The sequence below is a fragment of the Prinia subflava genome, chromosome 22 (genome assembly GCF_021018805.1).
Source record: "Prinia subflava isolate CZ2003 ecotype Zambia chromosome 22, Cam_Psub_1.2, whole genome shotgun sequence".
NCBI classification, from domain to species: Eukaryota; Metazoa; Chordata; class Aves; order Passeriformes; family Cisticolidae; genus Prinia; species Prinia subflava.
In genome coordinates, this window is record NC_086268.1 from 1,102,370 (window position 1) to 1,129,000 (window position 26,631).

General features: G+C 63.9%; 4 protein-coding genes across 15 annotated transcripts in view; 1 reads left to right on the forward strand and 3 right to left on the reverse strand.

Annotated features, from left to right (window-relative positions):
• SMIM35 (small integral membrane protein 35) overlaps nucleotides 1–4,226 on the reverse strand; it is a 9,401-nt gene extending 5,175 nt beyond the window's left edge. For all 7 annotated transcript variants that reach the window (XM_063417901.1, XM_063417900.1, XM_063417908.1 and 4 more), the window contains exons 1-2: nucleotides 3,295–4,226; nucleotides 64–219 (exon numbers count right to left, since the gene is read on the reverse strand). Coding sequence is in view for 1 of the 7 variants with exons in the window: in XM_063417899.1 (XP_063273969.1) it covers nucleotides 64–219; nucleotides 3,295–3,357 (219 nt within the window). In the remaining 6 variants the exon portion in view is untranslated. The remainder of the gene's footprint in view (nucleotides 1–63; nucleotides 220–3,294) is intronic.
• TMPRSS4 (transmembrane serine protease 4) lies at nucleotides 800–8,118 on the forward strand. The gene is made up of 13 exons (XM_063417882.1): nucleotides 800–1,102; nucleotides 4,233–4,263; nucleotides 4,345–4,458; nucleotides 4,581–4,733; nucleotides 4,817–4,946; nucleotides 5,650–5,751; nucleotides 5,838–5,878; nucleotides 6,310–6,469; nucleotides 6,586–6,752; nucleotides 6,940–7,035; nucleotides 7,158–7,297; nucleotides 7,438–7,587; nucleotides 7,713–8,118. The coding sequence occupies exons 1-13, from the start codon at nucleotides 815–817 to the stop codon at nucleotides 7,722–7,724; spliced, it is 1,584 nt and encodes a 527-aa protein (XP_063273952.1). The 5' UTR covers nucleotides 800–814; the 3' UTR covers nucleotides 7,725–8,118.
• Nucleotides 8,119–10,303: 2,185 nt separating this feature from the next.
• On the reverse strand, nucleotides 10,304–19,029 carry SCN4B (sodium voltage-gated channel beta subunit 4). 5 transcript variants are annotated; one of them, XM_063417894.1, is made up of 6 exons: nucleotides 15,038–15,293; nucleotides 14,562–14,831; nucleotides 11,802–11,965; nucleotides 10,924–11,146; nucleotides 10,603–10,732; nucleotides 10,304–10,516 (listed from the first exon to the last, which is right to left on the reverse strand). In XM_063417894.1, the coding sequence occupies exons 1-6, from the start codon at nucleotides 15,276–15,278 to the stop codon at nucleotides 10,423–10,425; spliced, it is 1,122 nt and encodes a 373-aa protein (XP_063273964.1). In that variant the 5' UTR covers nucleotides 15,279–15,293; the 3' UTR covers nucleotides 10,304–10,422. The 5 variants fall into 5 exon arrangements, with proteins under 5 accessions (XP_063273964.1, XP_063273967.1, XP_063273965.1 ...); XM_063417897.1 differs by lacking the exons at nucleotides 14,562–14,831; nucleotides 15,038–15,293 and adding an exon at nucleotides 19,011–19,029; XM_063417895.1 differs by lacking the exon at nucleotides 14,562–14,831.
• Nucleotides 19,030–20,253: 1,224 nt separating this feature from the next.
• Nucleotides 20,254–25,487, reverse strand: SCN2B (sodium voltage-gated channel beta subunit 2). Of its 2 annotated transcripts, none has more exons than XM_063417910.1 (4): nucleotides 25,273–25,487; nucleotides 22,684–22,850; nucleotides 22,327–22,537; nucleotides 20,254–22,205 (listed from the first exon to the last, which is right to left on the reverse strand). In XM_063417910.1, the coding sequence occupies exons 1-4, from the start codon at nucleotides 25,340–25,342 to the stop codon at nucleotides 22,006–22,008; spliced, it is 648 nt and encodes a 215-aa protein (XP_063273980.1). In that variant the 5' UTR covers nucleotides 25,343–25,487; the 3' UTR covers nucleotides 20,254–22,005. The 2 variants fall into 2 exon arrangements, with proteins under 2 accessions (XP_063273980.1, XP_063273981.1); XM_063417911.1 differs by having other exon boundaries at nucleotides 23,783–25,350.
• Between the last annotated feature and the right edge of the window lie 1,144 nt (nucleotides 25,488–26,631).

A 26,631-nucleotide genomic window follows, 5' to 3' on the forward strand; every position in this document is an offset into this window, starting at 1 on the left:
ATGGACCACGAGGGCTGAGGACGCAGCCAGACGAGGTCCCCATGTGGGGAGGGGGCTCCTTACCTGCACAGCCACAGGGAGTGGGCAGGATCCCTGCTGGCAGCGTGAGCTGGCACAAGGATGGCACAGCTCCCTGAGGAGTTGCAGGCTGTGGGTGCTCTGCAGTCTCCCGCTGGCACAGCCACACACCTGGCAGCAGCAGCAGCACCGTTGAGAAAGCTGGATTTTTCCGCAGGAGAGGGGGTTAATTATCGGCTCGGCACGTCCTGCTCACCCAGCACCTCCAGCATGAGTGTGCAGAGGGCAGCCAGCAGCCTCCCCGACCCCAGTCCGTTCCCTGGGACCCCTCACCCCGCTGGGGCACCGGCCCCTGCACCCCTCAGCCTCCCTCCCATCCTGCCAGGCCAAGGCAAACCGCTCCATCCCAGCGGGATTGATTATTCCTGGATGATCACAGATCCATGACCCCCAGCCATCCCCGAGGTCACCCCACGGTCCCCCCTTGCAGCCTGGGGTAATCTTCCATGGCACCCACCGCCTTCCCTTTGACTCCCCCGGCGCTGCCAGCCGTGACCCGGGGCTGGCGGGGACACACAGACCGAGTGACCCGAGAGCACAAACTCTCCTCCTTTCCTCCTCCACCTACTCAACCCTGGCTTTGACAACAACCCAGCGCAACGCGGAAGAGCCGGACAAAGAGCGGGATGGCAGCGGATCCTCTTATCATCAGGAGGAGCAGGAAAAATCAGTCCGTTCACTTCTGATAAACTGTTTGGTGACAGCAGCTCCGCGGGTGAGTCACCTGCAGTGGCAGATGCTCGGGAGATTACCGCAGGTGGTGGTGCCGCTGATAGACAGGTGTTGTATTACAATACAAACCCTAATTCCTGTTTCACAACTCCCCCCGTGGGTTTTAAGGAGGGCCGGGGCGGTCCTGCCCCAGTGCGAGCGCGGTGTGGGCACCGAGCGCAGGCACAGGGCTGGGGAGCATCGCCCGCCGCCTCCGGGGCACCGGGGCAGCCGCAGCCTCCCTGTGCCCGCTCCGGGGACAGCAGCGGCGATTCCGCAGGCGGAGGGAGCACTCCGGAGCTGCACGGACATGGTGAGTCACCGGCAGCGCTGCCCCCGGCCCGGCGCTGAGCACAGCCCCCCGCGCCCCTGCCCGCTGCACTCGCAGCCCGGAGTGGGTCTGAGGGGATGGGGCAGCCCAGGCCCAAGGAGCTGCTGCTCCCCGGCTCTGGCAGCAGCCGAGGAAGGGTTTCCCCCTGTTCCTCACACCCCTCCGTGGCTGGATACGGTGCTTGGGTACCCCCACGAGCTCTCGCTCCCACATTTCTGGGGCTGCCTTTCCCCCTCCCTGCCCGGGGAGCTGACAAGCAAGGCAGTGTCCCCCATGCCGAGGGGACAGGACCTTCTGAAGGGTCTAATCCCACTCCTGGGCACTGCCTGGGTGAGAGCCAGGCCCTCCCAGCCCCGGCACAGCTCCCACCACGGCACTGCCGGTCCCTGTGCTCAGCACAGGGGACACACCTGCAAGGAAACCACGGCCACCAAACCCCAGCCTGGCATGCAGTCCCTCCCTGGGAGGGAGACACATCCCCAGGAGGGCAGACACGAACGACCAAGCTCTCCGGACACTGCAGAACCCTCCACCAGCAGCACACCGGGACATCAACCCCTCCAGGGTGGGGAGCTCACTCTCTGAAATGTCCACACACACCCACGGGTTAAATCCTGCAGCCAAGGAGCCACCCTCGGAATCTGATCACCCTGAGAAGCTTGGTTTGGTGAAGGAACAAAGCTTGGTTTGGTGAAGGAACAAAGCTTGGTTTGGTGAAGGAATGTCCCTGAGGGAGGGACAAGCCCAGCTCAGCACAGCCTGCAGCCCCCAGCACGGATTCCCCATGGAAAGGGGTGAAGAGGTTCATCAGAGCTCCAGGCTCTGGGCTGGCACTGGCACAGCTGGAGCCTGGAATGGCCGTGGGGACTTGAAGTGCTCCGAGGAGAACACAACAAAGGAGCTCAATTAGTTCTGGTAGCATTGAGTTCTGCACGCAGGAGAGGGCACGGCCCTCGCCTTGTTTTGGATTTAACCAGTGCAGCTCTCGCTCATGGGTTTGAGAGGAGCCGTGGAGAGGCAGCACCAAGCTCTGAGTCCCTTTGAAACAGAAGAGCTTCATGGACTGAAGAAAATGAAAAAAAAACCCAAATCAAAAAATCCAATAATCACCCATCTCATCCGCATCCACACCAGAGCTGGAGTCTTGGAAAGGAGCCCAGCAGTGATGGGGACAAGCGTGGGCACTGTGGGGACAGAGGGGACTCGGTGCTGCTGCAGTGGGGCCTGGAGGATCCATCACGAGCTGGACCATTCCCACAGGGAACCGTTAGCATCCCATTATCCCGGAGGTGACACAGGAGGTCAGCATGAGGAAGGACCGGCCCCACGTGCCCTGGGCTGCCTGTGCTGGCAGACGTTGGTGCAGCATTACAAAACTCCCAGGCCTCCGGGAGCTCTTCCCTTCTCTGCAGGGACGGGATCAGGAAGGGCAGCCAAGGTGGGAGAAGCAGACCCAGCTCCCCCTTCCCGTCCAGCCCTCCTGCTCCCAGCAGCTCCCTGGCACCAGGAAAGAGGCTCTGCACTCCGGCAGAGCCCGTCCAGGGGTGGGGGATTTGGCAGAAGCTGCCCACGCTTGGCACGGGTGCCAGCTGAGCCTGGCTCTGGGAGAAAGGCTGCTGGCATTTCCTCAAAGAGCCAGACACCAACGTGCTGGGACACAGCCACACAGCACCAGGCAGGATCCAATCCTGCCCTGTGCAGGTCACTTCTTGTTCCCAAAACCAGCAGCCCCAGCCACGCTGCAGGGACACGATAGGGAGGCAACGCTTCCTCTGGCTCACGAGGCCAACCTGCCTTTGTGAGCTAGCCCAGGGATAATGGCTTGGCACTCTAAAATCCCGCTGGAAGAGCGTGTGTGCATGGCTCAACATGCCCTAGCACAGCGACCCGGGCAGGGAGGGCTCACCCTTCCTCTGACCTTGGCACACAGCCCCCTTCAGCTGTGCCACATCCCCAGTGCCCCCACGTTGCTCTGCCGATTCCCAGCTCCGAGCCCTGGGATGGCACAGGGACCTCTGCCCTTATCTGGCAAACGCCATCTCCAGACCCGTGCTGCTCCTGCAGGGCAGCACTTAGAGCAAAGGCTCCCAAAGCCCAGACCCTCCTGGATCCATCCACCTGCATCTGTGGGTTTAACCTTCCTCACCTCTGTTCATGCAAAAATCTTGTCTTACCTGTGGTGGCAGCGTCCAGAAGCAGCAGCACAAGAGAAGAACTCGCTGGGGCTGGCAGGACATGGAAGGGACCAGGCTCAGTGCAGCAGGAACAGCTTCCCAAATGGCTGCTCTGTGGCACGGCCCAACCACGGCTGGAGAACACGGACCAGACCCCAACAGAGCCCACCTGAACCCTCCCCAAGGGGCTCTGGGCTCCAGCCAACCCACCGGGCACGGCCTCACAGCCCCTGCCCTCCCACAGCCGGGGGTTTCTGGTGCAGGGAATGGTTACAGCAGGGTAATTTTGAGGAGCTCAAGCGGATCGATGCCTGACTCATCCCCACTCCAGCCCTGGCTGTGTTTATCCCGTGTCTTAGCAGCGGCACAGCCCTCTCCGCCTCCCCGCCCTGGGAGCGCTGCTTCCCCCGGCTCGGGCTGGCTCCTGCGGGGCTCCTGCAGCCCTGTGGGGAGCACCGGGGCTGTGCCCCCCCGGTTCTGACCCTGCTGCAGACACAGCCCCTCGTCGAGGCATGCCCGTGCTCCGCTGCCCCCGGGCGTGTGTATTTTGACTCAGGGTTTCTCTGCGCATCGGAAAGCGCCTCTTTCGCAACACCTGGGACTTTCAGCCTCTGGTGTGTTAATGACGGTAACTACACCATTGAGAGGCAGTTACTGGAACTGCACAGGTGGTGGCTATGGGAACAGGGCAGCAGGTGACCCTGGGTGACAGCAGAGCCGGGCGTTGTCGCGGCAGGACAAGCCACCCCCATTCCCAGCAGCTCTAAAGCCACCTGAGGTGAAGGTCGGGCCAGTCTCCCTGCTCATCCCTGCTGCCCTCCCTGGGCTCTGAGCTCACCACGGGGCCAAATACCCTCACTACAGCTGCCCCTCCCACCTTCCAGCTGCCTTCTGCCTGCAGTCCCAGCTCCTAACTGGTTTTCCCCTCTGGTTTGCAGGACTCGGCCTCGGAGCGGCTCGATGGCAGAGGTAACAGCGGTGGGAGCTGGGGGAGATGAGTGGGGCCAGGCTGAGCCCGGCCATGCAGGGCCACGCTCCTCTGTGTTGCAGGTCCCTGCATGAGACCCAAATCCTCCAGGGCACTGGAGTCCTTCAAGAGGGTCGGGATCCTCGTCCTGGCCGTGGTGCTCACCCTCGCCTGCCTGGTCGCCATCGGGTTCCTGGGTACAGGATCTCTCTCCCCCTCCTTTCCCAGGGCTCAGCAAACACAGACCCAGCTCCTTGCTGACCCCCCCCGAGCCTGCCCAGGAGCTGGAGCTCTGCACTGAGCCCTCCTCTCCCTCTAGTGAAGATTTACCTGGACAACCACTACCTGTTCTGCAAGCAGCCCCTGAAGCTGGTGCCTCTGAAGCAGGTGTGTGACGGGCAGCTGGACTGTCTGCAGGGCGAGGACGAGGCCAACTGTCCCCAGTGGGTCCCCGAGGGGCCACCAGCCGGGGGTGAGTGCAGGACACCCACCAGAGCTCCAGGGGCTGGGCTCTCAGCCACTCCATGCCAAAGCTGACTTTGTGTCTGCCCCCAGCCCGCGTTTCCAAAGACAGATCCATCCTGCAGGTGCTCAACAGCCACACTGGAGCCTGGTCTTGTGTGTGCCACGACCACTTCACCCCGGAGCTGGCCAGAGCTGCCTGTGAGCAGATGGGCTACAGCAGGTACCCGGCTGCCTTCCCCTGCTTCACCTTCCCTCTGCCCTAACAGCTCCTCTGGAGCGGGGCTCTGCTCTCTGTGAGGCACTCACAGCTCTGCACTGATGGTTTCAGTCCATCCCCAGCACGTAGAGCACTCTGTGAGTCCCCAGGAGGTGGCTCGAGCCCTGGCAGCTCCCATGAGAACAGAGTGCACTGTCCTGCTCTGTCACAGCCCAGGGCACCCTGCCCTGCTCCTGCTCCACCTCCATCCCCCCTGCCTGCAGCCCTGCCCTCCCCAGGGCAGCCCAGGGGCTCCCTGCCAACACACCTCACCTGTGCAGAGAGGCTCGGGGCCCTGCACTTCCCTTTCCAGATGGGTTCTGGTGTTTGAACCACTGTAGGAGCCCAGACTGAGTCAAACCTGGCATTTTCCAGGCCCAAAAATCAGTGATTGAGGTTTTGAACACGGGTCCCAAACGTCACAACAGCAAGGAGACCCCTGAGTTCTCCCAGAGCCACCTGCACAGCAGGGAACACTGTCCCCTCCTTCAGTTGCTCCTGTCCCTGGGCTCAGTGTCCCAGCCCTCTGGGGCTGTCACCATCCCCACTTTGGCATTCCTGTCCCTTGGAAGCCCCTTTTCCCTATGGGATCCAGGCTCCTGAGGTGCTGGGACACCAGTGCCTGTCCTCCCCTCCCCTGAAGCCCTGTCCCCCCCGTGTCTTCCAGCACCCCAACCTTCCAGGGCGTGGAGGTGAGCGCGGGGCAGCCTCTGCCTCCCCGCGAGGTCGTGCTGAGCAACGGGAGCCTCCAGGTGCTTGAGCCAGGCAGGTGAGTGGGAACTGTGTGGAGCCCCAGCAGGAGCCTGTGGTGCCCAGCAGAGGAGCCAAACCCGGCTCTTTTTGTCCCTCCTGCAGGAAATGCCTCTCAGGGTTGGTCGTGTCGCTCTTTTGTTCCAGTAAGTACCCGGGTGGTGGCTGGACCTTGTGGGCACTGGGGCCTCGCCCTGCTCCAGGTCCTCGCTCCTGGCACAGCCCCGTGGGAGTGTGGCTCCATCCCAAGCCCATTTAGCAGTGTTTGCACGAGGAAAGGTGGATTTAATTACTGCTAGCCTCGTTAAGCCAGCACAAACCTCCCAGAAATGAAACACCTCAGGGAGCCTTACCCAGCTGCCTGCATGGGCTTACTTTACCGAAGTAAACCCAATCAGGTGAATTACCCTGATTAAACTAATTATCCCGGGGGGCTGGAGCAGGCAGGGCATGGCTGGACCCTTCCAGCAGGCCTGGGGATGAGGGTGACAGCAGCACCGTGAGGATGGGGCACCCTGGCCACGCTGCTGTCCCGGGGAGCCTCCGCCTGCTCTGTCCCTGCTGTGTCCCCTCCCAGACTGCGGGCAGAGCGTGAGGACCCCGCGGGTGCTGGGGGGCAGCCCGGCTGCCATCGAGGCGTGGCCGTGGCAGGTGAGCCTGCAGTACAGGAAGGAGCACATCTGCGGGGGCAGCATCATCGCGCCTGGCTGGGTGCTGACAGCCGCGCACTGCTTCAAGTGAGTGCGCACCTCCCCGCCGGGTTCGAGCCGCGGGCTGCTTAATTGTCCTGCAATTAACAGTGCCAGCAGGGCTCTGTGCCTGTCCTTGCGGTGACAGCGCTGTCTGTGCACAGGAACAACCCCATCATCCAGAGCTGGCGGGTGAGGGCCGGCTCCGAGCTCCTGTCGGGCGCTGCCACCTTGGCCGTGGAGAAGGTGTTCCTGGCAGAGGTGACACCTGCGTCTCCCAAGGACAATGATATCGCCCTGGTGAAGCTGCGCTCCCCCGTGCGTGACTCAGGTGAGCCTGCTGGGGGCAGTAGTCACAGGTGTCCCCTGGTGGCGCTGAGCAGAGGGCTGGGATGGGGGTGCCCGGCGTGGCAGCGCTCCATGGGCACCCAGTGTTGGAGCAGGGGTGGGGTGCCCAGCTGGTGGCTGTCCCCGGCCAGGCTGGGCCCTGTGAGATCCCCCTCACATCTCCATTCCAGACAGCACCAAGCCCATCTGCCTGCCCTATTTTGATGAGGAGCTGGTGCCGGGCACACCCCTGTGGGTGATCGGCTGGGGCTACACAGAGGAGCACGGTGAGTGGCACAGCGTGGAGGTGACAGGGACAGCAGAGCCCCCCAGCTCTGCTGGCAGGAGCAGGGGGGCAGAGGGCTCCCTCCTGGCCCCGGGTCCCCCTGAGAGGCCGCGTGTCACCCAGGGAAGCTGTCGGAGCGCCTGCAGCAGGCCGAGGTGGAGCTCATCGACGAGCGGAGCTGCAATCTGGCCGCCTACCACGGCGATGTCACCGACAGGATGCTGTGTGCCGGCCTGCCCCAGGGCGGCGTGGACACCTGCCAGGTGCGGGCCTGGGCTGGGGCAGGGCGGGGCGGGCCCACAGCCATCCCTGGCGCGGCTCCTTTGAGGGAAGAGCTGTTCTGGGAAGGGCTGCGGCCAGCACGGGCACTCTGCGGGGCCATCCTGGGCTCTGTCCTTCGCAGGGGGACAGCGGCGGGCCCCTGCTGTACTCGGGAGGGCACTGGCAGGTCGTGGGCATCGTCAGCTGGGGCCAGGGCTGCGGGACCCCCAGCACTCCCGGCGTCTACACCAGCGTCCGCGCCTACCTCGACTGGATCTACGCCGTGCGCAGGGTCAGTGCTGTCCTGCCCGAGGGCAGAGGCAGCTCCCTTCACTGAGCTGACCCGTAAGGACACAGTCACTTTCCTCTTGCTTTTGGCTGCCCTCTCAAAGCTTTCAATTCCTTCTGTGCTCACAGTCGGAGCTCTGAGACCTGCCGGAACAGGTCCCTCCTCGTCCCGAGCCTCCCTTCCCATCCCTGTGCCCCTGCTCTGGCAGCGACAGGGACATGGATCTGCAGCCACGGAAGGTGAGCAGAGGCTCCCAAAGCCTCGCTGGCAGCTGTGATTTAGGATGCCAGAGCCCAGCCAAGGAGGCAAAGGGTGACTCGGAGTGTCAGCCACTGATCCTGTGAAGGAATCTCACTGGCTCAAGCTCCCTTCCGGAGAAAGATTTATTTATTATCCTGTGCTGACCCCGCTGTGGCAGGATGGCTCCTGGGGGGCCAAGCTGCTCTCAGCTCACTCCTGTTGTACAGAGAGAAATGATGTTTGTGCTCTAGAGCATCACCCTATTCTCATTAAAGGAAAGGATTTGTTTTTTCACACAGCCTCCCCAGTCTTTGTCCTGCTTCCTCACGGGGTTATTCTTACCCAGCCCCCCCACCCCAGACCTAAACAGACACCCCCAGCAAGCCCAAACCATGGCAAGTTTCTCTAGTAAACGTAAACTTTATTTCATTCAAGGCAAAGCTAACTAAACCTCTACAGTGCAAAGATGTGCTGTAAGTCATCACACAGCCCGGCGCACACACACCCTGTGCTTACACGCAGGTTCCTCCCACACAGCTCCACACCAGCCTGGACACACGCGTGTCTGTGGCAGCACAAACCCTCAGGGGGGCCTGGAAAGCCTCTGCAGCCCCCAAAGCCCCGGGGACAGCAGGGGCCTCACTGGTCCTGGCACAAGCCCCCGAGGCAGCCTCCTGGAGCACCCGTGTGCACATGGAGTTACATTCCTAAAACTGCTTGTGTGGATTTTCCATGGAGCCAGAGGAGTCACCCATGCATAGTGCAGCATTGCATACCCGGCGGGAAGTGGAGCTGCGTCCACGCGCCGGCTAAAGAAAGGCCAACAGGTTAGGACAGCTAAAAATAGTTCTTTAAAAAACTCCCTTCCTGGCCTCGCTGTCCTCCCCCGCAGGAGGGCTCCTCCAAGGGCGGGCCGGGGGTCTCTCGGGGTGACTGGGAGGTCTCACCCTCCTCCTCCCGGGCTCTTGCGGGTGGCGGTGGCGTGTTCCACCCAGGGACTGCGGCAGAGCCGTGCAGGGCACCTCACACCTCCTGAGAGGTGGCTCAGACTCACTGCCCCCAGCTTACACATGGGGACACTGAGGCACAGAGAGGTCAAGCGATCGGCCTGAGGGTCCCACAGACCCTCAGAGAGAGGACCAAGATCCTGACTCCCACTTGCCTGTCTTATCAACAGCCAAGGGAACCTGCCTGGGGCCAGGTGCCAGTACCTGTCCCCTGTCCCGAGCACATGGCCCTGCTCCAATGGGTGTCCCCAAGCCCAGCCTGGGATGCCCAGCCCGCTGTGCACCGACATTTCCAGAGAAAGTAGCACCCAGCCTTTCCTTGTTCACCTTGGCCCCAAATCCCTGCCTACCTCCCACTCCAGCACCTCTGCCAGGGCACAAGCAACCACAGCGAGGGAGTCCCAATTTACTGTGGGGACACAGGAGCTGCCAGTCCTGCAGCTTCACTGTCAGACACCCACGAATTGGAGAAATAGGGAACAAATCACATTTTAAGGGAAATCATCAACCTCACTTGTAGCTCGCTTACTTTGTGTCTCACATCCTTGTGAGTCCACCCACAAAGACCCCTTGGTTTTCCATGGCACTCCTCGTCCCAGAGCACTTCACTGTCATAGCCAAGGAAATCTCACACCCACCCCGTGAGGTAGAGCAGTATTATTGTCCCCATTTTACAGATGGGGAAACTGAGGCATGGAGAGGCAGAGCAACTTGCCCAGGGTTGCCCAGCGGGCCGGTGGCACAGCCCTGGCCCAGCTCCCCTCGCCAGGGCTCGGCTGTGCTCCCTCCCTGCATGGCCATGGACACCACTGCTAAAGGGAAATGTAATTGGCTGCTTTTCCCTGGAATCTCATGCAAAAACACCCACGGAACGAGTTCAGCCTTGGCACCAGCATCAAAAGCATCGCTGCTCTGAGCGCCGAGCTCCAGAGAGGGGAGGGGGCAGCACAAAGCCCGGGAGCGCTCCGGGATGGCTGCCTGGGGAGGGGCCCCCTGCCCCCAGGGATGGCCCTGCGCGGGGACAAAGCCAGGGTGCCATGTGTCACCTCACCCCATCGCGGGCCAGGGGTGGCCCTGGGACACAGCCAGCGCCCGCAGCCCTGTGGGAGGACCGAGGCACAGCCAGGGGCCCCTCACTGATTTGGTTCTCCAGTGTGCTTATCACAGCCCTGCATCCTCCCGTCCTCCTGCGCCTCTCCATCTGCACGGCCAGCTCTGAGCATCCCCGCCCTGCTCCAGAAACCTTCCGGGTGCAGCAGGCAGCTGCCAGCAGCGCCAGCTCAGCACCGACAGCACCCCACGCTTCAGGCACGCCGGGACCCCCGGTGCCAGCCCCCGGCCCCTGCCCTGCCTGCCCCGCACCCTCTTGCCTGTGCTCAGAGCGGGGCTCCCTCCGCCCCAGCAGCCTCCCAGTCCGAGTCCGCGAGAAGCTCCCAGTCCCCCCGGCAGCCGCAGCCTTGTCCGAGAAGCAGTGCAGGTTGCAGGTACGTGTGTAATAGAAACATGTCTCAAGCGCTGGCAGTTCGGAAAGAAAACAAAAAGGGAAGGCTCGTCCCATGCCCGGCCCGGGCGCGGGGCGCCGCCGCTTCGTTCATGCCTTTGGTGGTGCTTTTTGTTCCGCCTTGGAGCCGGCCAGGCCGTTCTCGGTGTTGTCGTTCCCTGACGAGCTCACCAGACACTCCTTCCTGCACGGGGAGAGCGCACGGGCAGTGAGAGCCCCCCGAGCCCGGCCCCGCCGGCCGCCACCCCCCGGCAGCTCCCCCGCACTCACTTCCCGTCCTGTGTCTTCTTGATGATGAACAGGACCACCCTCTTGATGAGCATGAAGAGGATGAGGAGGCCGATGAGCCCCCCCACCACGCCCACGATGATGAGTGTGACAGTGTTGTCTGTCTCCACCACTGCGGGAGAGAAGGTGCTGAGGGGGCTCGGGGAGCTCCCAGCTGCACATCCCACCCCAAAACCCACAACTAGAGGTTTCCAGGGGTGCCAGCCACCTCTGAGCACCACCACAACAGCCAAGCAAGGAGCCTGTCACCGCGTTGGCATGTCCCCAGCCCAGTGCCACCCCAGTGCCCGGGCCAGCGCTCACTCTTGTGGACCACGTTGAGGAAGATGGTGGCGTTGTGCTGGGCGTTCTTCTCACTGGGGTTCTTGACGTGGCAGGTGTACCTGCCGGCGTCGCTGAACTCCACGCCCTTCAGCACGATGGAGATGTTCTCCTTCTTGGTGGTGGAGCCGACGAACTCCACCCGTGGGTTGTGCTTGATGGGCGTGGGCTCCGTGGCTTTGTTCTTTATCTTGCCCTGGTAAATCTGCAGAGGCAGCGGGGGCAGGATCAGCCGGGTGAGGGAATGGCTCGCGTCCTCCCGGTGGTGCCCAGGCTCAGCTCTGCACACACAGACACCCCCACCAAATGTCCCATTGCACCCCATTAAAGCAGGAATGGCCATGGAGAGGAACCTGATGCACATCCTGCATCAGCAGCAGCAGGTCTGGCCTGCCCTGAAGTGATGGAACTGACCATGCAAAAAGTGGGAGATCCCCAGAGAAAGCGAGCTGCTTTGCTGATTAAATTGCTCCAAAGCAGCCCTCCTGTTGAGGAATTGAGGAGCCAAATATTCCCAGCAGGAAGCAAATCTATACAGAACCTTTCATATTTCAGACCAAGTGAGGGAGGAGGAAATGAACCATATTTTGCCCTAAGTGCAGATTTGCACCTGAACAGCCATTTTATGAAAACAAATGAGCCTGCGGGCAGCAGCAAATCTAGAAGAGCCTTGTGCCAAAAGCACGATGTTCTGGGGTGTTTGAGTCACTCCTTTTGCACAGCCTCGTCCCTCCCAGAGCTGGTGACACTCGGAGAGAAGGGCGTCCTGCACGAGGAGAAAGGGAACTGCGAGAACTGCAGTGGGGAAGCACAACAGGACCTGCCAGGAAAGCAGAGGCAGAGCCCAGAGAGCCACCCACCAGCTCTGTCGAGTTGAAATACCATGTGAAGATCAGGTCCTGGAAGCCCATGCAGGTGGAGAAGACACAGGGCAGCAGGACATTGGAGTTATTCAGAGCCATCACCGTGTTGGTCTTCCCCACCGACACCTCCAAGGCCAAGGCCATGGCGAAGATGTGCAAACCTGGCAGGGAGAGGGGAGCAGAGAATGAGGCCGAGGCTCTGTCACCCCTCGTCCCCTTTGGCACACCAGGCTGCCGTGGCAGAAGCAAAGGCGCCTGTCCCCAGCCCTGGCAGGGCTCGGTGACAGAGGGGACCTGCTCCTGCAGGAACTGGGGCTGGGTCACCCACAGAGACAGCGTGGGTTCAAAGGGAACCAGAATATCCCCACGAATAAAGCGTGCAAATGAGAGCCCTGATTTGCATGTTATCCACAGGCCTCCGGCTAGACCTTAAAGGGGGAGAAAAAAAGCCAAGGCGAAGCAGAGCTCTGTTCTCGAGGCGGGAGCTGGAGCAGTAATTAGCGTGGCTGTCCTGGCCGCCTGCCACCCGCTCGCCCTCCCGCGGCCCTGCCCGGCGCTCCGGAGCAGCCCCCTCACGCCCCGCAACCACAGCCCCCGCTCCCTCTGGAGCTGCCAGATGACCTTCAAACTGCAGGCTGCAGCTCTCCTCCCGCTCCTCGCCTCCCCACCAGCAGGCAGAGAGGAGCAGGAAGGAGCCCAGCCGCAGCTGAGCACTCCTGGGGTGCAGGGACTGGCACTGCGCTGGGCTGGGCCACCACTGTCCCCTCAGATCCTTTCTGGGAGCACAGGGATGCTCTGGTGGTGGCCAGAGGAGCAGCCCCGCTCCCCATCCCCATCCCCATCCCACCACGGCCCCGTCCCGTTTGCACGATGTGGCGTGGTGAGATGTGACACAGCCCAGCAAAGCACTTGTCCTCCCCTTTCCCGGACCTCAGCCACCCCTGCAGAGCTTTCCCTGGGCACGGAGTCCAGGGGACACAGCTTTTCCCGTGGCTACAAGCCAGTCCCCAGCTGCCCCAACACCTTAACTCGGACACGCTGCCCTCAGCCTGGGATTTGCCTCTCTCTGCAGCCGCCTCAGCCGCTGATTTATTCTCCCACACAAGCCGGTGCTAACAACTCCCCAGGCACGTCGCAGCCGGAGCCAAGCCTGAGAGCCCTGCATCCTGGGCTCCGGGCCCTGCTGCAGTGCTGCATTGCAAGCACTGCAGGCGAGGAGTTATTTAACTTTACACAGAAGCACTCCTCATTTTGCTCGAGAGGCCGGAGCTATCGTCAGGGAGTGGTTCCCGGCAGATGGGATCTCCTGCAGCTCTCAGGCTTCCGGAGCAGCCCTGGGGGTGCTGCAGAGGGGACTTCACAGGCAGGGGTGTCCCAGGGGACAGGAGCTGTCCCCTGGAGCGGGAGGTGGCAGAGGGATCCTGGCTCTGCAGGTACGCCTGAGCCTGCGGCGTGCTGCAAGCGGATACTCACTCACAGGAAAGATGATTCCTGGCAGCTTGTAACACTTTAAAACCTGTCTGCCACCCTGAGAACGTAACCTGGATTGAGTGTGTGGGGTAAACCGAGGCTGACCTTGTTCCATCCTGTGCTCTCAGGAAGACAGAATTGATATGTTACCACTAAATAAAGCACCGAGGAAAACATGCTGGGGGAGCTCTGCCTGAGCCTGCCACACATCAGCTCCCAGCGCTGCTTTTCCATCCCCTCCCAAAGCCGCTGCACTTTGCACTGCCAGACCCCCAACCATCAGGGCCTCTCTCCTGGGGCTTCAGGCTCCCTCCCATGCCCGCAGGCAGCAGCGTTTCCCGAGAGGCAGCCCAGGGAAGCAGGGAGCAGCCACTCCTGCTGCTGCCGGAGCCCCGGCTGCCTGCGCTTTGCTCCTGCAGAGGGAGAGCCCCTCACGGTGCGGGGGCTCGCTGAGCACCGGGCTCACCCCGGACTGCCATCTATGGGAAAGCCGCTGTAGAAAAACTTTCCCTGCCCATGAAAGTCAGCGTGACATCCTGGCACAGGCAGCAAGCCACGCCTGGCAGGCTGGCCGGGCTCCTCTCCGGCGGGGTTCAAAGAGGAGCTCCTTGGCCAGCCTGAGGCCAGGTGCGGTGCGCTCCGGCACAGGACACGCGGCCCTCACCTCTCCTGTGCTGCGGCTCCGTGGTGCGGGCAGAGCCCGCTGCGCTCCCTGCGGAGCCTGCAGACACAGAGACCCGCCCTGCACCCGCTGCCCCCCGCCCTCTTCAGCCCCAGCCCACCTGAGCGGGCTGTGGGAGCAGGTTCCCACCTCCACGCCCTGACCCCCGAGTGGTCTCCAGCATCTCCGAGTCTCTCCTACCACCCCACTGCCAGCTCAGGTGCCGGCACACAAATCTTGCAGGGGGTCGGGTACTTACATGCTTCTTTGTGTCTCCAGCATCCTTTAACTTAAGAACTTTGCCCTCTAAAACGCCTCCCACGGGAGTGCCCCAGCAGCAAGCGCTGCACAGCCAGCCCTGGGGCCGGGCTGACACTGGATAACCCACGGGAGCAGGAGTGCAGCGGGTGCGTGAGGCTGATGCAGGTGGCTGCAGCCTGCCCCAGCTGTGCAGCGGGGAAGGAGCGGCTGCCAGCCCCTCCCTGCTCCCTGTGGCGGGGATCTCGGGCATCCCTGGACACGGGGATCATGCTCCAAGCAGCGGCCCCGCAGCGCGGGTCGGCCCCCGCGCCGGGGACAAGCACATGCGAACGGTGGTTGTACCGAATGAACTGGAAGACAATGACCTGTCGGCGGGCGTGCTGGCGCTGAAGCAGTGCATGGCCTCCCCCGGCCATCCCCCGGTCCCGGGCAGGCAGGCAGCGCGGGCCCCGCTGGCCGGGCAGCGCAGGAGCGGGGCAAAGCGGGGTGCAGCCGCAGTGCTCGCAGGAGAAGCGCTGGCCGCGGGAGCGCCGGTGCGGGCAGGGCAGGGGCTGGAGCCGGGACTTCGGAGCTGGGGCTCGGCTGCGAAGTCACCTTGGCCAAGTGACTTATCCCCGGCGCTCCGGACCGTCCGTCTGCAGAGCGGAGAGCGGCGTTAGCGCCCGCGGGCGGCATCCCCGGGCGCGGCGGGCGGGGTGCAGGGGCTGGGAGCGGAGCGGGGACCCCCGCCTCGGGCTGCCGCGGCTCCCCGGGGCAGGGTCCCCGCCGGAGAGCCGGGGTGGGGGGACACAGGACGCGGGCGGTACCCGGAGGGGTCCCCGCAGCCCCCCGCGCCCCTTACCCAGGAGCGCGGCCAGCAGGCACGGCGCGGCGCGGCGGCGAGCGGCGGGAGAGCCCGGGGCCATGGCTGCAGCGCTGGGCAGCGCGGGGCGGTGCGGAGCCGAGCGGTCCCTGCTGCCCGCAGCGCCCGGCTCTGGCCGCCCCCGCGGAGGGCGAGCGGCGCCGGGCGGGGCCGCGCCGGGCGGGGCCGCGCTGAGCCCTCCTCCGAGCTCCTCCGCGCTCCTCCGCGTCCCCCCGCGCATCCCCCGCCCGAGGGATCGGAGAGCCCTCCCTGGACCAGGGCAGGGACGGTCCCCCCGTGCTCGGCACTGATGGAGCCCCAGCCCGAACCCTGAGTGCACTTTTGGGCCCCTCGGAAGAAGGACATCGAGGTGCTGGAGTGTGTCCAGAGAAGGGGCTGGAGAACCAGGCTGGGGGAGCTGGGGGGTCTAAAATGGACGAAAGGAGGCTCGAGGGGACCTTCTCGCTCGTCAGCTCCCTGACAGGAGGGTGGAGCCAGGCGGGGGTCGGACTTTTCTCCCAGGTAAAAAATGACAGGACAAAAGGAAAAGGCCTCAAGCTGTGCCAGGGGAGGTTTAGGTTGGATAATAGGGAAGATTTCTTCACTGAAAGGGTTGTCCAGCCCTAGCAAGGCTGCCCGGGGCAGTGGTGGAGTCACCAACCCTGGAACAGTTCAAAAAACGTATGGCTGTGGCACTTGGGGGCGTGGTTTGGTGATGGCCTTGGCAGTCCTGGGTTAATAGCTGGGATTGATCTTAGAGGTTTTTTCCAGCCTCATTGATTCTGTGGCGGCCTGAAACACTGGGCCACCTTGGGAAGAGGCCAAAGTGCCACTAAGGCTGGTGGCTTCCCAGGACAACAAAACAGGACAAGACTGGGGCTCAGCCCTCATTGGGGGCACCTCAGCAGTGTGACACCATCGCCCTCCATCCCCAAGACAGAGCAGACACAGGTGAGATGCAAAGCCAGACCCCGATGGTGCAGAGGGGCCCGCCCGGTGCCAAAGGGAACACTCAGGGAACTGATTTTTCTCACCGTGATCTGGTTCCGGGATAATTGGCTGCACAAAAGTTCTCACCTCAGTAACTTTTTCCTCACCGTGGCATCCATTAGGCCTGCCCTGGGCACGCTGCATCCCCAGGGCGGCGCTGGGGCCCCGCTAATGGCAGCCCCGGGGCGGGGTGCGGGCAGGCAGAGCCCCACCTCCGTGCCCAGGCCCATTAGACAGCGAGCCCTGAGCAGAGGGCAGCGCTCAGGGGAGGTGAGCATCCCACACTGCCGTGGCGGGAAGGGGCGGAGGCGCTGCCACGCTCCTAGAGCGGGAACAGCGCTGGCTTCTCCTCTGGGCTGCAGAGACACAGGGGGCACGTCCTGGCAAAGCTCAGCCCGGGGACCAGGCATGGCTTCCCCAAACTGGGCTGGTTTTTGGGTGAGAGAGCAGCTCGCCCGCAGGGTTGCTGTCTGCATGTCCAAGGTGCCACAGCCTGTCACCTTCAGGGTAACCTGAGGGTCCCCAGCCCCATCCAGCCCCTTTGCAGCTCTCCCGGCCGGCAGCATGAAGCAGCAGAGAGGAGGGAAAGCAGGAGGCTTTGCAGGGCACGGGGACATCCCAGGGGAGCCTGAGAGGATGACAGCAGAGGTGGGTTGAGGTGTTAGGGCTGCAGAGCTGGCAAGAGAGGCAGGAAAAATACAGGCGGAGCAGGCAGGGCAGCGCTGGCAGCCGGCGCTGCGGGAGCGGCGTGCACGGCTCTGCTGATGCAGCAGAAGGTGCCTTGGCGGGCGGCTGGGATGGATTCGGGGAGGGGATGGATTCAGGAGCTGATGGATACGGCGAGGTGATGGATACAGCCGGGGGAACGGAGCTGCAGGCGCTGTGTGCAGACGGGAGGAGGAGCGCAGTGTTTGCTGGAGCATCACTAATTGTGAGAGGGCAGGCAGGGAGCCCCGAGGGGGTGCAGGGACGCCTGTCACCCCTGCAGGGGTGCCTGGTGGCTGCCAGAGGCACAGGTACAGGTGAGTTTGAGGCCCACGGGACCTGCAGCAGTGGGGACATGGAACAGTAGCAGCCCTACCCTGGGCAGGGGAAGTGTGGACGGGCCCCTCCTGGGATGCTCAGGTGCCTGCCAAGTTCGCTTGCATTTGGGATGCAAGTTGAGATGCATTTGGTTAAACTGCCACTGAGAATCTTGACAGCAGAGCCCTAAATCCTTCCTGAGGCAGGAAGGCTGGGAAGCCTGGGTACAAGGGTCGGCCAGTAAACACAGCAGAGCTCCCGTGGGCACTGGCACAAACGGGGTGCACTGGGCAGGTGGGCACCCAGCTTATTCCGTGCTGACATGGCCCTGCAGCCACGTGTCCCTGCTGAGCATCCCCGCAGAGGTGAGAGCCTGGCATCCCCGTGCCCGCTCCCCTGCACGCCCCAGGGCTGGGAGCTGTCACCAGCGCCTGATGGAGCTGTCACACCCGGCAGCTCCAGCCGCTCTCCTCGGCCGGCTGATCCCGTGAGACATCTGCCAGCGCCGCGGGCCTGGGCGGGCTCTGCTGCCCCCAGCCCGGCCGGGGACAGCAGCTGCCCCGGGATTTCGGCAGGACGCAGATGTCCGCCGTGGGATCCGGGATTCCTGCGGCTCAGCGGAAACTTGTTCTGCTGAGCCCAGCACCGGCTGCAGTGTCTGGTTTCAGGGAAGGCGAGCACCCTGTGCTCGGACACTCTCACCTCCCTGGGGACAGGAAGGAGGGCTCAGGAGTGCTGCCAGCTGGCTCACAGCCTGCCGGGGGGCACAGGGCTGCCTGTGTACCCTCAGTCCCTCTCACTGGTGGAGCTGGGAGGGTTAAAATGCCAGGCTGCTGCTCTCTGAGGACGGCTCCTGCCTCCCTCCACGTGGGTACCGACCAGGTAGGGCTGAGCAGAGCAGTTGGGCTGCAGCTCCCAGCTCAGCGCAGCAGGCGCTGTCCTGGAGCATCCTGCCAGGGGCTGCCCTGGAGCACAGTCCCAGCCTCCTCCCAGAGCTCCCCGAGCCAGACCAGGCTCTGCTCCCGGACCCGGAGCAGGCAGAGCCCTCCTGCCGATGGAGGGGGCGGAGGAGTTGGCAACGCTGGAACAGAGCTTCCCATCAGCACCTTATATTTACTGCAAGGTCCTCTGGCTGTGACCTTTAAAAGACAAGGTGGCCTGGCATCCCGGCAACTGGCAGCGGGCAGGAGGCACCGCAGGCACCGGGCTCTGCAGGACTGTCCTGGCTGGGACGGACTCGCCGGGCTGGAAGCTGAGCCAGAGGCCCCGGGCACAGACTGCGGGTGAGTACCTGGCTGCTTTTGTCATTCCAGCCCTCGGCTGCCTGCAGCTCTCCCTCGGACCGGTGCTTCCCCCTCTCCCTGCGCTGCCGCTGCCGCTCGCCCCCGCCCGCGGAGCCGCCTGCCCTCCGGAGCGCACAGGTCCCGCACCCCTTCCACGGGCCCTTGAAACACGCAGGGGAAGAGCGGCCGTGTCCCCCGGCAGCCACTGCAGAGCATCTGCAAGAACGCTGAGGCAGCCCTGCCGTATCCCAGGAGAAAGTTTGATCCTGACCCGGCACAGCCCGAGGCCACCTCCACTGAACTCTCCCTTTTCTGTCCCCCAAAGCCGCCCTTCACACCCCCCACTGCCCCGGACCTCAGTGCCCCAGGCTGTTCTCTTTGCAGGTGCGCCCTCTTTGCTTCCCAGCCCCGGGGGCAGGGCAGCATTGCAGGGACTGTGGCTCTGGACTCTCCCTGAGACACCCCAGGAGTCCTCTGTGACTCTGCACAGGATCAGACAGAGGTCCTGCCACCTCCCACCCCCTCTCTTGCTCTTTAACACCTGTAATCCCAGCTGGACCACGGAAATTTTAGTGTTCTGTAACAAGGAATGTCCGTGGCTCTGGAGAATCCGTGAAGCCCCGGTGCTGGGGGGTTGCTGCCACTGCTCTCAGTCCCCTGCAGTGAGGAGAACTCACCCTTGTTGTGTCCCACGGGGTCTCCTCTGTGATCCCGCTGCTCTCCTCAAGTTTTTTGCCAGCAACATTCTAACAAGCATCCTGAAAGTGCCAAGGGGTCCCCCCATCCCCTGTGCCTGTGGCTGCCTTCGACCCCCTGGAGCCGGGTGGGGACAACCCCAGGTCCTCCCCCGGGAGCTGCTGCTCCCTGCACGGCAAAGCTGCTCCCTGCCAGGGGCCAGGGACGGATCAGCTGCACCCCCGCAGCTGCAGGGCTGTGTCTGCAGGGCAGTGCCGGTGATTTGGGTGCCCTTCCCCAGGGAGGGAGAGGTGCCACGGGAGGCTGGAAGTTTTCTGCAGTGCTGACCCCACGCTGAGGTGTCCAGGGCGCAGTGCCCGGGCGGGCAGGGACAGGAACACTGGGAGAGCTCATCTCACTGGCACTGCTGCTGGGAACGGGCTGGGGAGGGGGCAAGGCAGGGCTGGAAGGTGCAAAGAGGTGATGGGGCAGTGGCCAGACCCTGCTTGTGTGAGGAATTGGGATGCACCGGCAGCCCGGAGTGAAGGGCAGCAGGGAGAGGCAGGGTGCAGGCGGCTGTCAGAGCTTCCCTCGTGTCTCCACGGTGGGTGCACTGATGGATGTGCCCATTAAGTGTGCCCCAGTTGTGTCGTGCTGCTCCGGAGCGTCCCCACGGCGCTGCTGGACTGGGAGAACAGCCGGTTCCGGGTGTCCATCACCCAGGCGTGCCTGGGCTCTGCTGGAGCCTGCCCAGCCTTACCTGCATGAGCAGCCATCGATCCCAGCTCTCTGAGAAGCACTGGTGGAGAAGCTGGCAGGGCACAGGTCCTGGAGGCCTCACAGTGGGTGTGGAGCACCCCTGAAATCTCCCTGTGGGAAGGCTGGGGCAGTGCTGGCCACGGTCCCACCCCCAGCACTGCCCTGGCTCCGTGGCAGCTCCCAGGGACAGAGCTGTGGACACGCAGGGTGCCCTGGGCTCCCTTGGCACCCAAAGCACCTCAGCAGGACCAAGCTCCACTCCGAAGCGGGCTCATCCCCCCAGGCAGAGCAGATGAGGGGCCCATCCTGCCCCTCCAGGCTGCGGCACAAAAGCATCGAGGGCAGAGTCGGTGTTTTGTTGTTCTTTTGTTTGTTTGACTGTACAAAGAGCAATAAAAACATCCCACGCTTGGCAGAGTGCTTGGCACGAGAAGCCCCGGGGAAGGCGCACACCCCAGGGCACAGCACGACCCACAGCAGCCCCTCCCGTGTGCACAGATCTGTATTTGTCAGCTCTCTGCTGTCTACAGCTATGTACAGACAGATGCATTGGCAAGTTGCAATCCAAGGATAGTGCACGAAAAGAGATGAAAGGCAGATGCAAGGCTGGTCATGTGCAACACTCAGAGGCCTCTGTGCCCCCGAGGAGCTGGCTCAGTCCCGCCAGGGGCCGGGGACGGCCCGGCTCTGGCAGAAGGCGGTGCGGGAGCCCTGCGGCACCGCTGGCACCGCTGGCACTGTGCGGGGTGTGGGGACAGCCCGGCCCTCCCCGGGCAGCAGCGCCCAGGGGAGGGAGCCAGGCGTGGGACATGGCACATTCCTGCTGCGGATGGGAGGGGAGCAGTGTGGAGCCCAGCGGGGTCGGGTGGGATGGACGGAGCACGTGGGGCTGGGGTGGAAAGCGATGGGGCAGAGCAGGGAGGGCACAGCTGTCCTGCCACCCTTGGGGCCTGATGGCATTGCCGGGATGGCACCTACATGGGGACATGGCAAAGGTGTCCCTTCTCTGCACAGGTGCCCCCTCTCCCCTGGCAGTGCTGCTCGTGGGTGACAGGACCTCCGTCAGGACCCCTGGGCAGTGTCCCCTGTGGCTCTGTGCACTGTCCTCCCCCTGGCAGCCACGGGAGGAGAAAAGCTCAGGCCCGGTGACACAGGGGACACTGCCCCGGGTCACTCCCTGCCTGAATGCCCAGTGCTGCAGCCAGCACAGCTCAGCTGCCAGGTGAGGCGGGTGGCACACGGGGCTGGGCACGCTGGCAGTGCATTGCCATGGCAGTTACGGTGTGCAGTGCTCTGCAGGGAGGCTGGAGGAGGCTGTCTCAGCATCACAGGGCTGCTCCAGGCTGACAGAGCTGTCCTAACTCAGGGCCTGCTGTTGTGCCCAGTCCTTCCCAGCAAGAGCCCCAAAGCTCCTCTCCCTCTCAGCAGCTCCTTGTCCGCAGCAGCCTCACCCCACCACTCCCCAGCACCTCAGTCTGACACATCAGCAGGACATTTTCCATCACAATTACCCTCCCCAAGAAGGAAACGAGCACGGAAAAGTCAGCCCAGCCCCTTGGGCTGAGATGCTCAGACCCAAGAACAGCCTGAGAGGCAGAAGGGTCCATCCCTTGCACACCAAGAGCCGTCAGTGGTTCCAAAACAGCACAAAGCTCCAAGACATTGGGTGAGCTCATGGCCTTGGCCACTGACTTCTGAGCAGCCTGACAGTCCCTGAGGAGCACGAGTTGCAAGGAGGAGACTTGGGGTTCCCTCGGGATGGGAACACCAGTGCCAGTGACCCAGGCACAGCAGGAGCACCTCGGGATGAGCCGTGACCCCAAGGGCAGCCTGCTGGCCCCTGCTCACATTTTCTACTGGGACAGAGAGCAGACAATGGGGCACGGGGCTGCCCAGACCCCTCTGCCCCTCCTGGCACCCCCTGCTCCAGTCCCTCCGTGTGTGGGGACTGCACAGGTCCCCCCTCACCCGCCCCAGCACCTCCTCACAGCCCTCTGGCACTCAGAGCAGGGGACAGGCTGCTCCCAGCTCAGCCTCAGGGGCTTCAGCGCCCCCTCCCCAGCCCTGCCCAGCACAGCCAGGCTCCGGGGACCTTCTCCCTGCGCCCTGCTCCAGGCTGGGGTGGGTGTTTGGATGGAAGGAGGGATGCTCTGGGGAGACAGAAATCCTTGCTCTGGGAAGCACATCAAGAGGGTCACGCTGTACAGGGGACAGGAGGGAGGGGCGGGCAGGGGGGCGTTACTTGGTGCCCTCGTCCGGGTTGCCTTCGCCGTCCGTCTTCCCTTCCTCCTCTGTCTTCTGGTCGTCCGTGTTGAGCCTCTGCTGCTTTTTCCGGCGCACGCATTTCACCACCATCAGCACCAGGATCACCACGGCCAGGAAGCCGCCCACGGAGGCACCCACGATCACGGCCACCGTCGAGTCGTGCTTCGGGGGCTCTGGGGACACAGGGCACAGGCTCAGGGCACGCGGTGTCCGCGAGGAACAGCCGGGAGCGGGCAGGGCTCTGCCAGCAACCCCTGCACCCATGGGTGCCCTGCAGCACAGGGGACCACTGACCTTCGGTGAGCACCTTCAGGCTGATCTTGCCGTGGCCCAGGTGCCGGTCCGGGGGGTTCAGGACGTAGCAGTTGTAGGTGCCCTCGTCCTCCAGCTGCACGTTTTTGAGGGTGAAGGACACGTCGTTCTTGGCGGGGTTGCCGGTGAACTCCACGCGGTTCCCGAAGCGGTCCAGCTGCTTGTTCATGATCTTGGTGCGGAACTGCAGGAACTGGGGACAGCAGGTGAGGCAGCGTTTGGCACCCTGCGGGCTCATTTCCCAGCCAGGCACTCCCTCCCTGCACATGCTGCCCTGTAAGGAACCCCGACCCTTTGAGCTGATCCCAGGACCCCCAGCAGACCCCCAGAGAGACTCACCAGCTCCTCCGAGCAGTTACTGCAGCTCTGGTATGTCCAGTTGAGGGAAAACTGCTTGTTCTCCACCTTGTAGCAGGAGTTGAAGGTGCAGGAGAGCTTCACAGAGGAGCCATTCAGGGCGTTGATGATGGGGGGGGCCATCACCTCCATGCCCAGTCTCGGGGGTGCTGCCGAATGCAGATGAATTTGGGGGGTGTCACCATCCTGGAGGCTGAGCCCATGTCCCCAATGCTGCTCTGCCTGCACAGAGCCCTCCCTGGGGCCTGGCACTGCCTTCCAGGCACATCCACACACTCTGCATCCAGCCACGACCGGAATTTCCCCGCCCAGCACGAGCAAGGGGAGCAGCCCTGGCACCATCCCTCGGCTGGAAGAGCAGAGCCCTGCTCTGCCAGGGCTGGTGACCCTCCTGTGCCACCCCGGGGCTGATTGCTGTGACTGCAGGCCAGCCCTGCTCCTGGCTGTCCCCCGGGGCTGTGCTGCTGCGGGATCGATGGCGCTGTGCAGGCTGCAGCAGCAGCACGCGGCCCGGCGCCACAGGCACACGCAGATTTACGGCTGAGCTCATCACATTTCATTCCCAGCAGGACACAGCCAGGGCTGGGATCTGCCAGGGCCGGCCCCAGGGGCTCCGGGGGAATGCAGACGCTTTCCCCTGCCAGCAGTGCCCACGCAAGGATTCCCCAGCTGGGAATGACCAGAGTAAATCCCGGCCCCTGCTAAGGGAGCAAGGCCAGTCCCTGACCCCTGGCCTTGCTGAGAAAGAGGGGCATTACCTGGTGCAGCTGGCAGGACAGGGCTCACCTGGGGGTGGGCAGGGACGGGGTCTGTGCCCTGCTGCCGCCTCCACTCCTTCCCTGCAGCTCCCCTCAGCAGCACCCAAAGCCAGCTCCTGCACCCAGCCCCTGTCCCCAGGCTGGGCAAGGGGAACAGGCTCCTGTGCAGCCAAGCTGGCTGCAAACACGAGGCCAAGCCCTGAGAAGCACAGGGACACGGGGACAGCGAGCCCTGGGAGGGACCAGAGTGTTCTGGGGGGCCGTGACACCCTACAGGGCAGGCACAGTGACACTGCCACCAGGAGCTTTCGTGATCACCTCACCTCTCCCCTTGGGCTGCTGCTCTTTGCTCTCAAACCTTCTTCCCACGGCCAAGCTGGGTGCATGTCAGGGCTGCTCCGCTGGCGCTGTGCTCCGCCTGCAAGCAGGGCAGGAAAGGGGCCAGGCTCTGCAGGCAGGGACGAGAGCCTTGCCCAAGCTGCAGGTGCAGCTGTGCTGAGCCCCAGGCCCCACTGCCAGGTGGGAACCAGCAGCACCCTGGAGCTCCCTGGGGGCAGAGCGGTGCCCTCGGGTATGGCCAAGCCCTGGGGACGGCTCCTTGCCGTGTTGCAGCCATGGGGAACAATCTCCATCCAGCCCCAGTGCAGGGAGGGCTCTCACAGGGTTTGGGGACAGAGGGATGGGCACAGCTGGTGCCTGGGGACGAGTCACAGCACCCAGGGCAAGAAGAAGTGTCCTGAACCAGCATCACTCACTGCCCCATGGCAGCCACCACCTTGGATGCCTCCAAGAAAACCTTGCAGGGACAGGAGAGAAGAGCCAGGAGATGGCCTGTCCCAGCAAGAATGGTTGGAGGGGTCCCTGCATGGAATCCTTGTCTGAGAGCCCCTCACACGATGCCCTTTGTGCCTGCAGGTGGGGGACGTGGCCTTGTCCCATGTCCCCGGGGCTCCCCGGGGCTCCACAGAGGGATGAGGTGCCACCAGCAGCAAACCTGTCACCCCAAGCAGGGACACCACGGCCTGGCAGGACCTAGGAGCACCCATGTGTGTGGATCCAAACTTTGCCACTGGCCGGGCACTCAGCCCTGGGGGAGAACAGAGGAGGGGGAAGAAACCCCCGAGGCCCCAGGGCCGTGCTGGCCGTGTCCTGCGGCGCTGCGCAGGCTCCATCACGCTGCGCCCAGACTGGGGGATCATCGCTGCAGCCTCCACAGCAGCCCTGACTGCGTTCAGGCTCTCTCCTCGGGGAAATGCAGCCCAGCAGGAGCCCCGGGACAGCACTTCAAAGGAGCGGAGCGCTGTGGCCGCGATCGATGCGGCCGCGGAGCTGCTGACACAGCGCGGCTGCTGCGGCGCCGGCAGCACGCACGGACCGCGGCCCCTAGCGCGGGGACAGCCACGGGGACAGCCACAGCACCCCTGCCAGCACCCGCAGGACAGCCCCACGCCAGCGCAGCCCACCCGGCAGCACCCCGAAGGACAGCCACGAGCAGCACAGCCCACCTGCAGCACCTTCCCAGCCCCGTCCCCACGCCTGCCCGCTCCTGTGCCCGGCATGCCAAGGGCTCTGCACCCCGAGCAGGATGCGGGGCGTTTTCGGGAGGAGATGCAGTGGCACCGTACCCCCCACCCAGCTCGAAAGCAGGTCACCCTGGCTGGTGGCTCTCCGCAGGGTGCACGCCAGACCACCTCCGCCCCCACCCTGCGGCACGGCACCTCGCGGGGCTGCCACACGGGCAGGGGGCTCCTGGCCGGGGACACGGGGGTGTCCCCACCTGGGCACATGCAAGGGGGCTCAAGCCGACACTTACCCAGCGAGAGGAGCAAGGTGAGGCCAGTGAGGAACAAGGTGGGCTGCGGGAGCCAGGCTTCCGGGCTCATTTTGACGGACTTTTGTGTGTGGAGAGGACGTGGTGTTGGTGTGGATTGTGGAGGTGGTGGAGGTGCTTTTTCGAACGCCCGGGTTATTTGCAGGTGACATAGAACATTAGAGCCGCTTTCTCCCCACCGCCCAATATGGCTGGAGCGGTGCTGGGGCGAAAAAAAGCAGTAAATGCTGTGGTTGGTGGATTGCAGCCGCCGGAGTGGGAGGGCGGAAAAATTTTCTCCTGAACTGCAGGCGACAGCTCCTGGCTCTGCCGGGTCCCCGCTCTGTGCAGGGGCTGTGGCACAGGGTGGGTCCCCACAGTCCCCCGCAGCCCCCCGGCTTCAGGGGGGACCTGCGGGTGTGTCCCTGTGCCCCGCTGGAGGCTGGCGGCCAGCCCTGCCCGCACCATCCTCGGGAGCAGCTCCGGCTCTGGAGCGCCCAGCGCGGCCCGGGAGGGCTGGAAATGCCCCGGCAGAGCCGGGCAGAGAGCAGGGGGCTGCTCCGGGCTGGGGGCAGCACAGGGGCCCGGCCAGCCCAGCCAGGACGCCCCAGGTAGGCTGCAGCAGGTAGGGGCGCTCCTGGTCACCTGGAGAGCTCCATCCCTGCCCTGGGCTGCCAAACTGCTGCAGGCTCCTTCCCCTTCTCCAGCAGCATCTCCTCCAGGGAAAACACCTCTCCCCAGCCCTGGGATGGGAGCTCTGCCCAGCAGTAACAGCGCCGGAGAAGCCTTTGCTCCCCTTTGCACCATCGGCCACGGAAGCCTTTGGGCCTGGGCTCCAAACCTGGATTCCAGCTGCAGAGATGGGAGCAGGAAGGACAAGGCATGGCCTCCTGTAGCCCAGAGAGGCAGGGACGGAGCTGCTCGGGCCCCGGGACATGGCGTGGTGGCGTTTGCTGGGACAGCATCACTGGGGAGAGAGGCACGGATGCCCCAGAGCCAGGGCACAGTGTGGTTCCTGCGCAGCAGGGCCCGGGGGAGGCAGGAGGGATGCACAGGGGCTCTGCTGCCTGGCCACAGTCGGGAGGGGAAGCAGGACAGCCGCGAGAGAAGGCACGGCAGTGTCCCAGCATCTCCGCTCAGCAAACTCTCCCTGCACAAGCAGCGCTTTCCCACCCGCCCTGGGCAGGCAAAGCCCGCTCTGCTCTGCTGCTGCGGCTGCCAGGACCCTACAAAGGCCCTGTGCCCCCCCGGACCCCCCAAACGCAGCTCCGGGGGCTGTTTCCTCCCGAATCCCGTCCCGCGGCTGCCTGCGGGAAAAGAGAGCAGGGTGTCAACGAGAACCAAGCAGCGCAGCGCGGCGCT

Coding starts and splice junctions, on each gene's coding strand:
- TMPRSS4 (XM_063417882.1), top strand. CDS start 815: ATGCTCGGGAGATTACCGCAGGTGGTGGTGCCGCTGATAGACAGGTGT. Junction 6,470..6,585: donor ACAGCCGCGCACTGCTTCAA/GTGAGTGCGCAC, acceptor GTCTGTGCACAG/GAACAACCCCATCATCCAGA. Junction 6,753..6,939: donor CTCCCCCGTGCGTGACTCAG/GTGAGCCTGCTG, acceptor TCTCCATTCCAG/ACAGCACCAAGCCCATCTGC.
- SCN4B (XM_063417894.1), bottom strand. CDS start 15,278: ATGCGCGGGGGGACGCGGAGGAGCGCGGAGGAGCTCGGAGGAGGGCTC. Junction 14,832..15,037: donor CCTGCTGGCCGCGCTCCTGG/GTAAGGGGCGCG, acceptor TCCGCTCTGCAG/ACGGACGGTCCGGAGCGCCG. Junction 10,733..10,923: donor CCTCAACGTGGTCCACAAGA/GTGAGCGCTGGC, acceptor TCTCTCCCGCAG/TGGTGGAGACAGACAACACT.
- SCN2B (XM_063417910.1), bottom strand. CDS start 25,342: ATGAGCCCGGAAGCCTGGCTCCCGCAGCCCACCTTGTTCCTCACTGGC. Junction 22,851..25,272: donor CACCTTGCTCCTCTCGCTGG/GTAAGTGTCGGC, acceptor TGCATTCGGCAG/CACCCCCGAGACTGGGCATG. Junction 22,206..22,326: donor CCTGAAGGTGCTCACCGAAG/GTCAGTGGTCCC, acceptor CTGTGTCCCCAG/AGCCCCCGAAGCACGACTCG.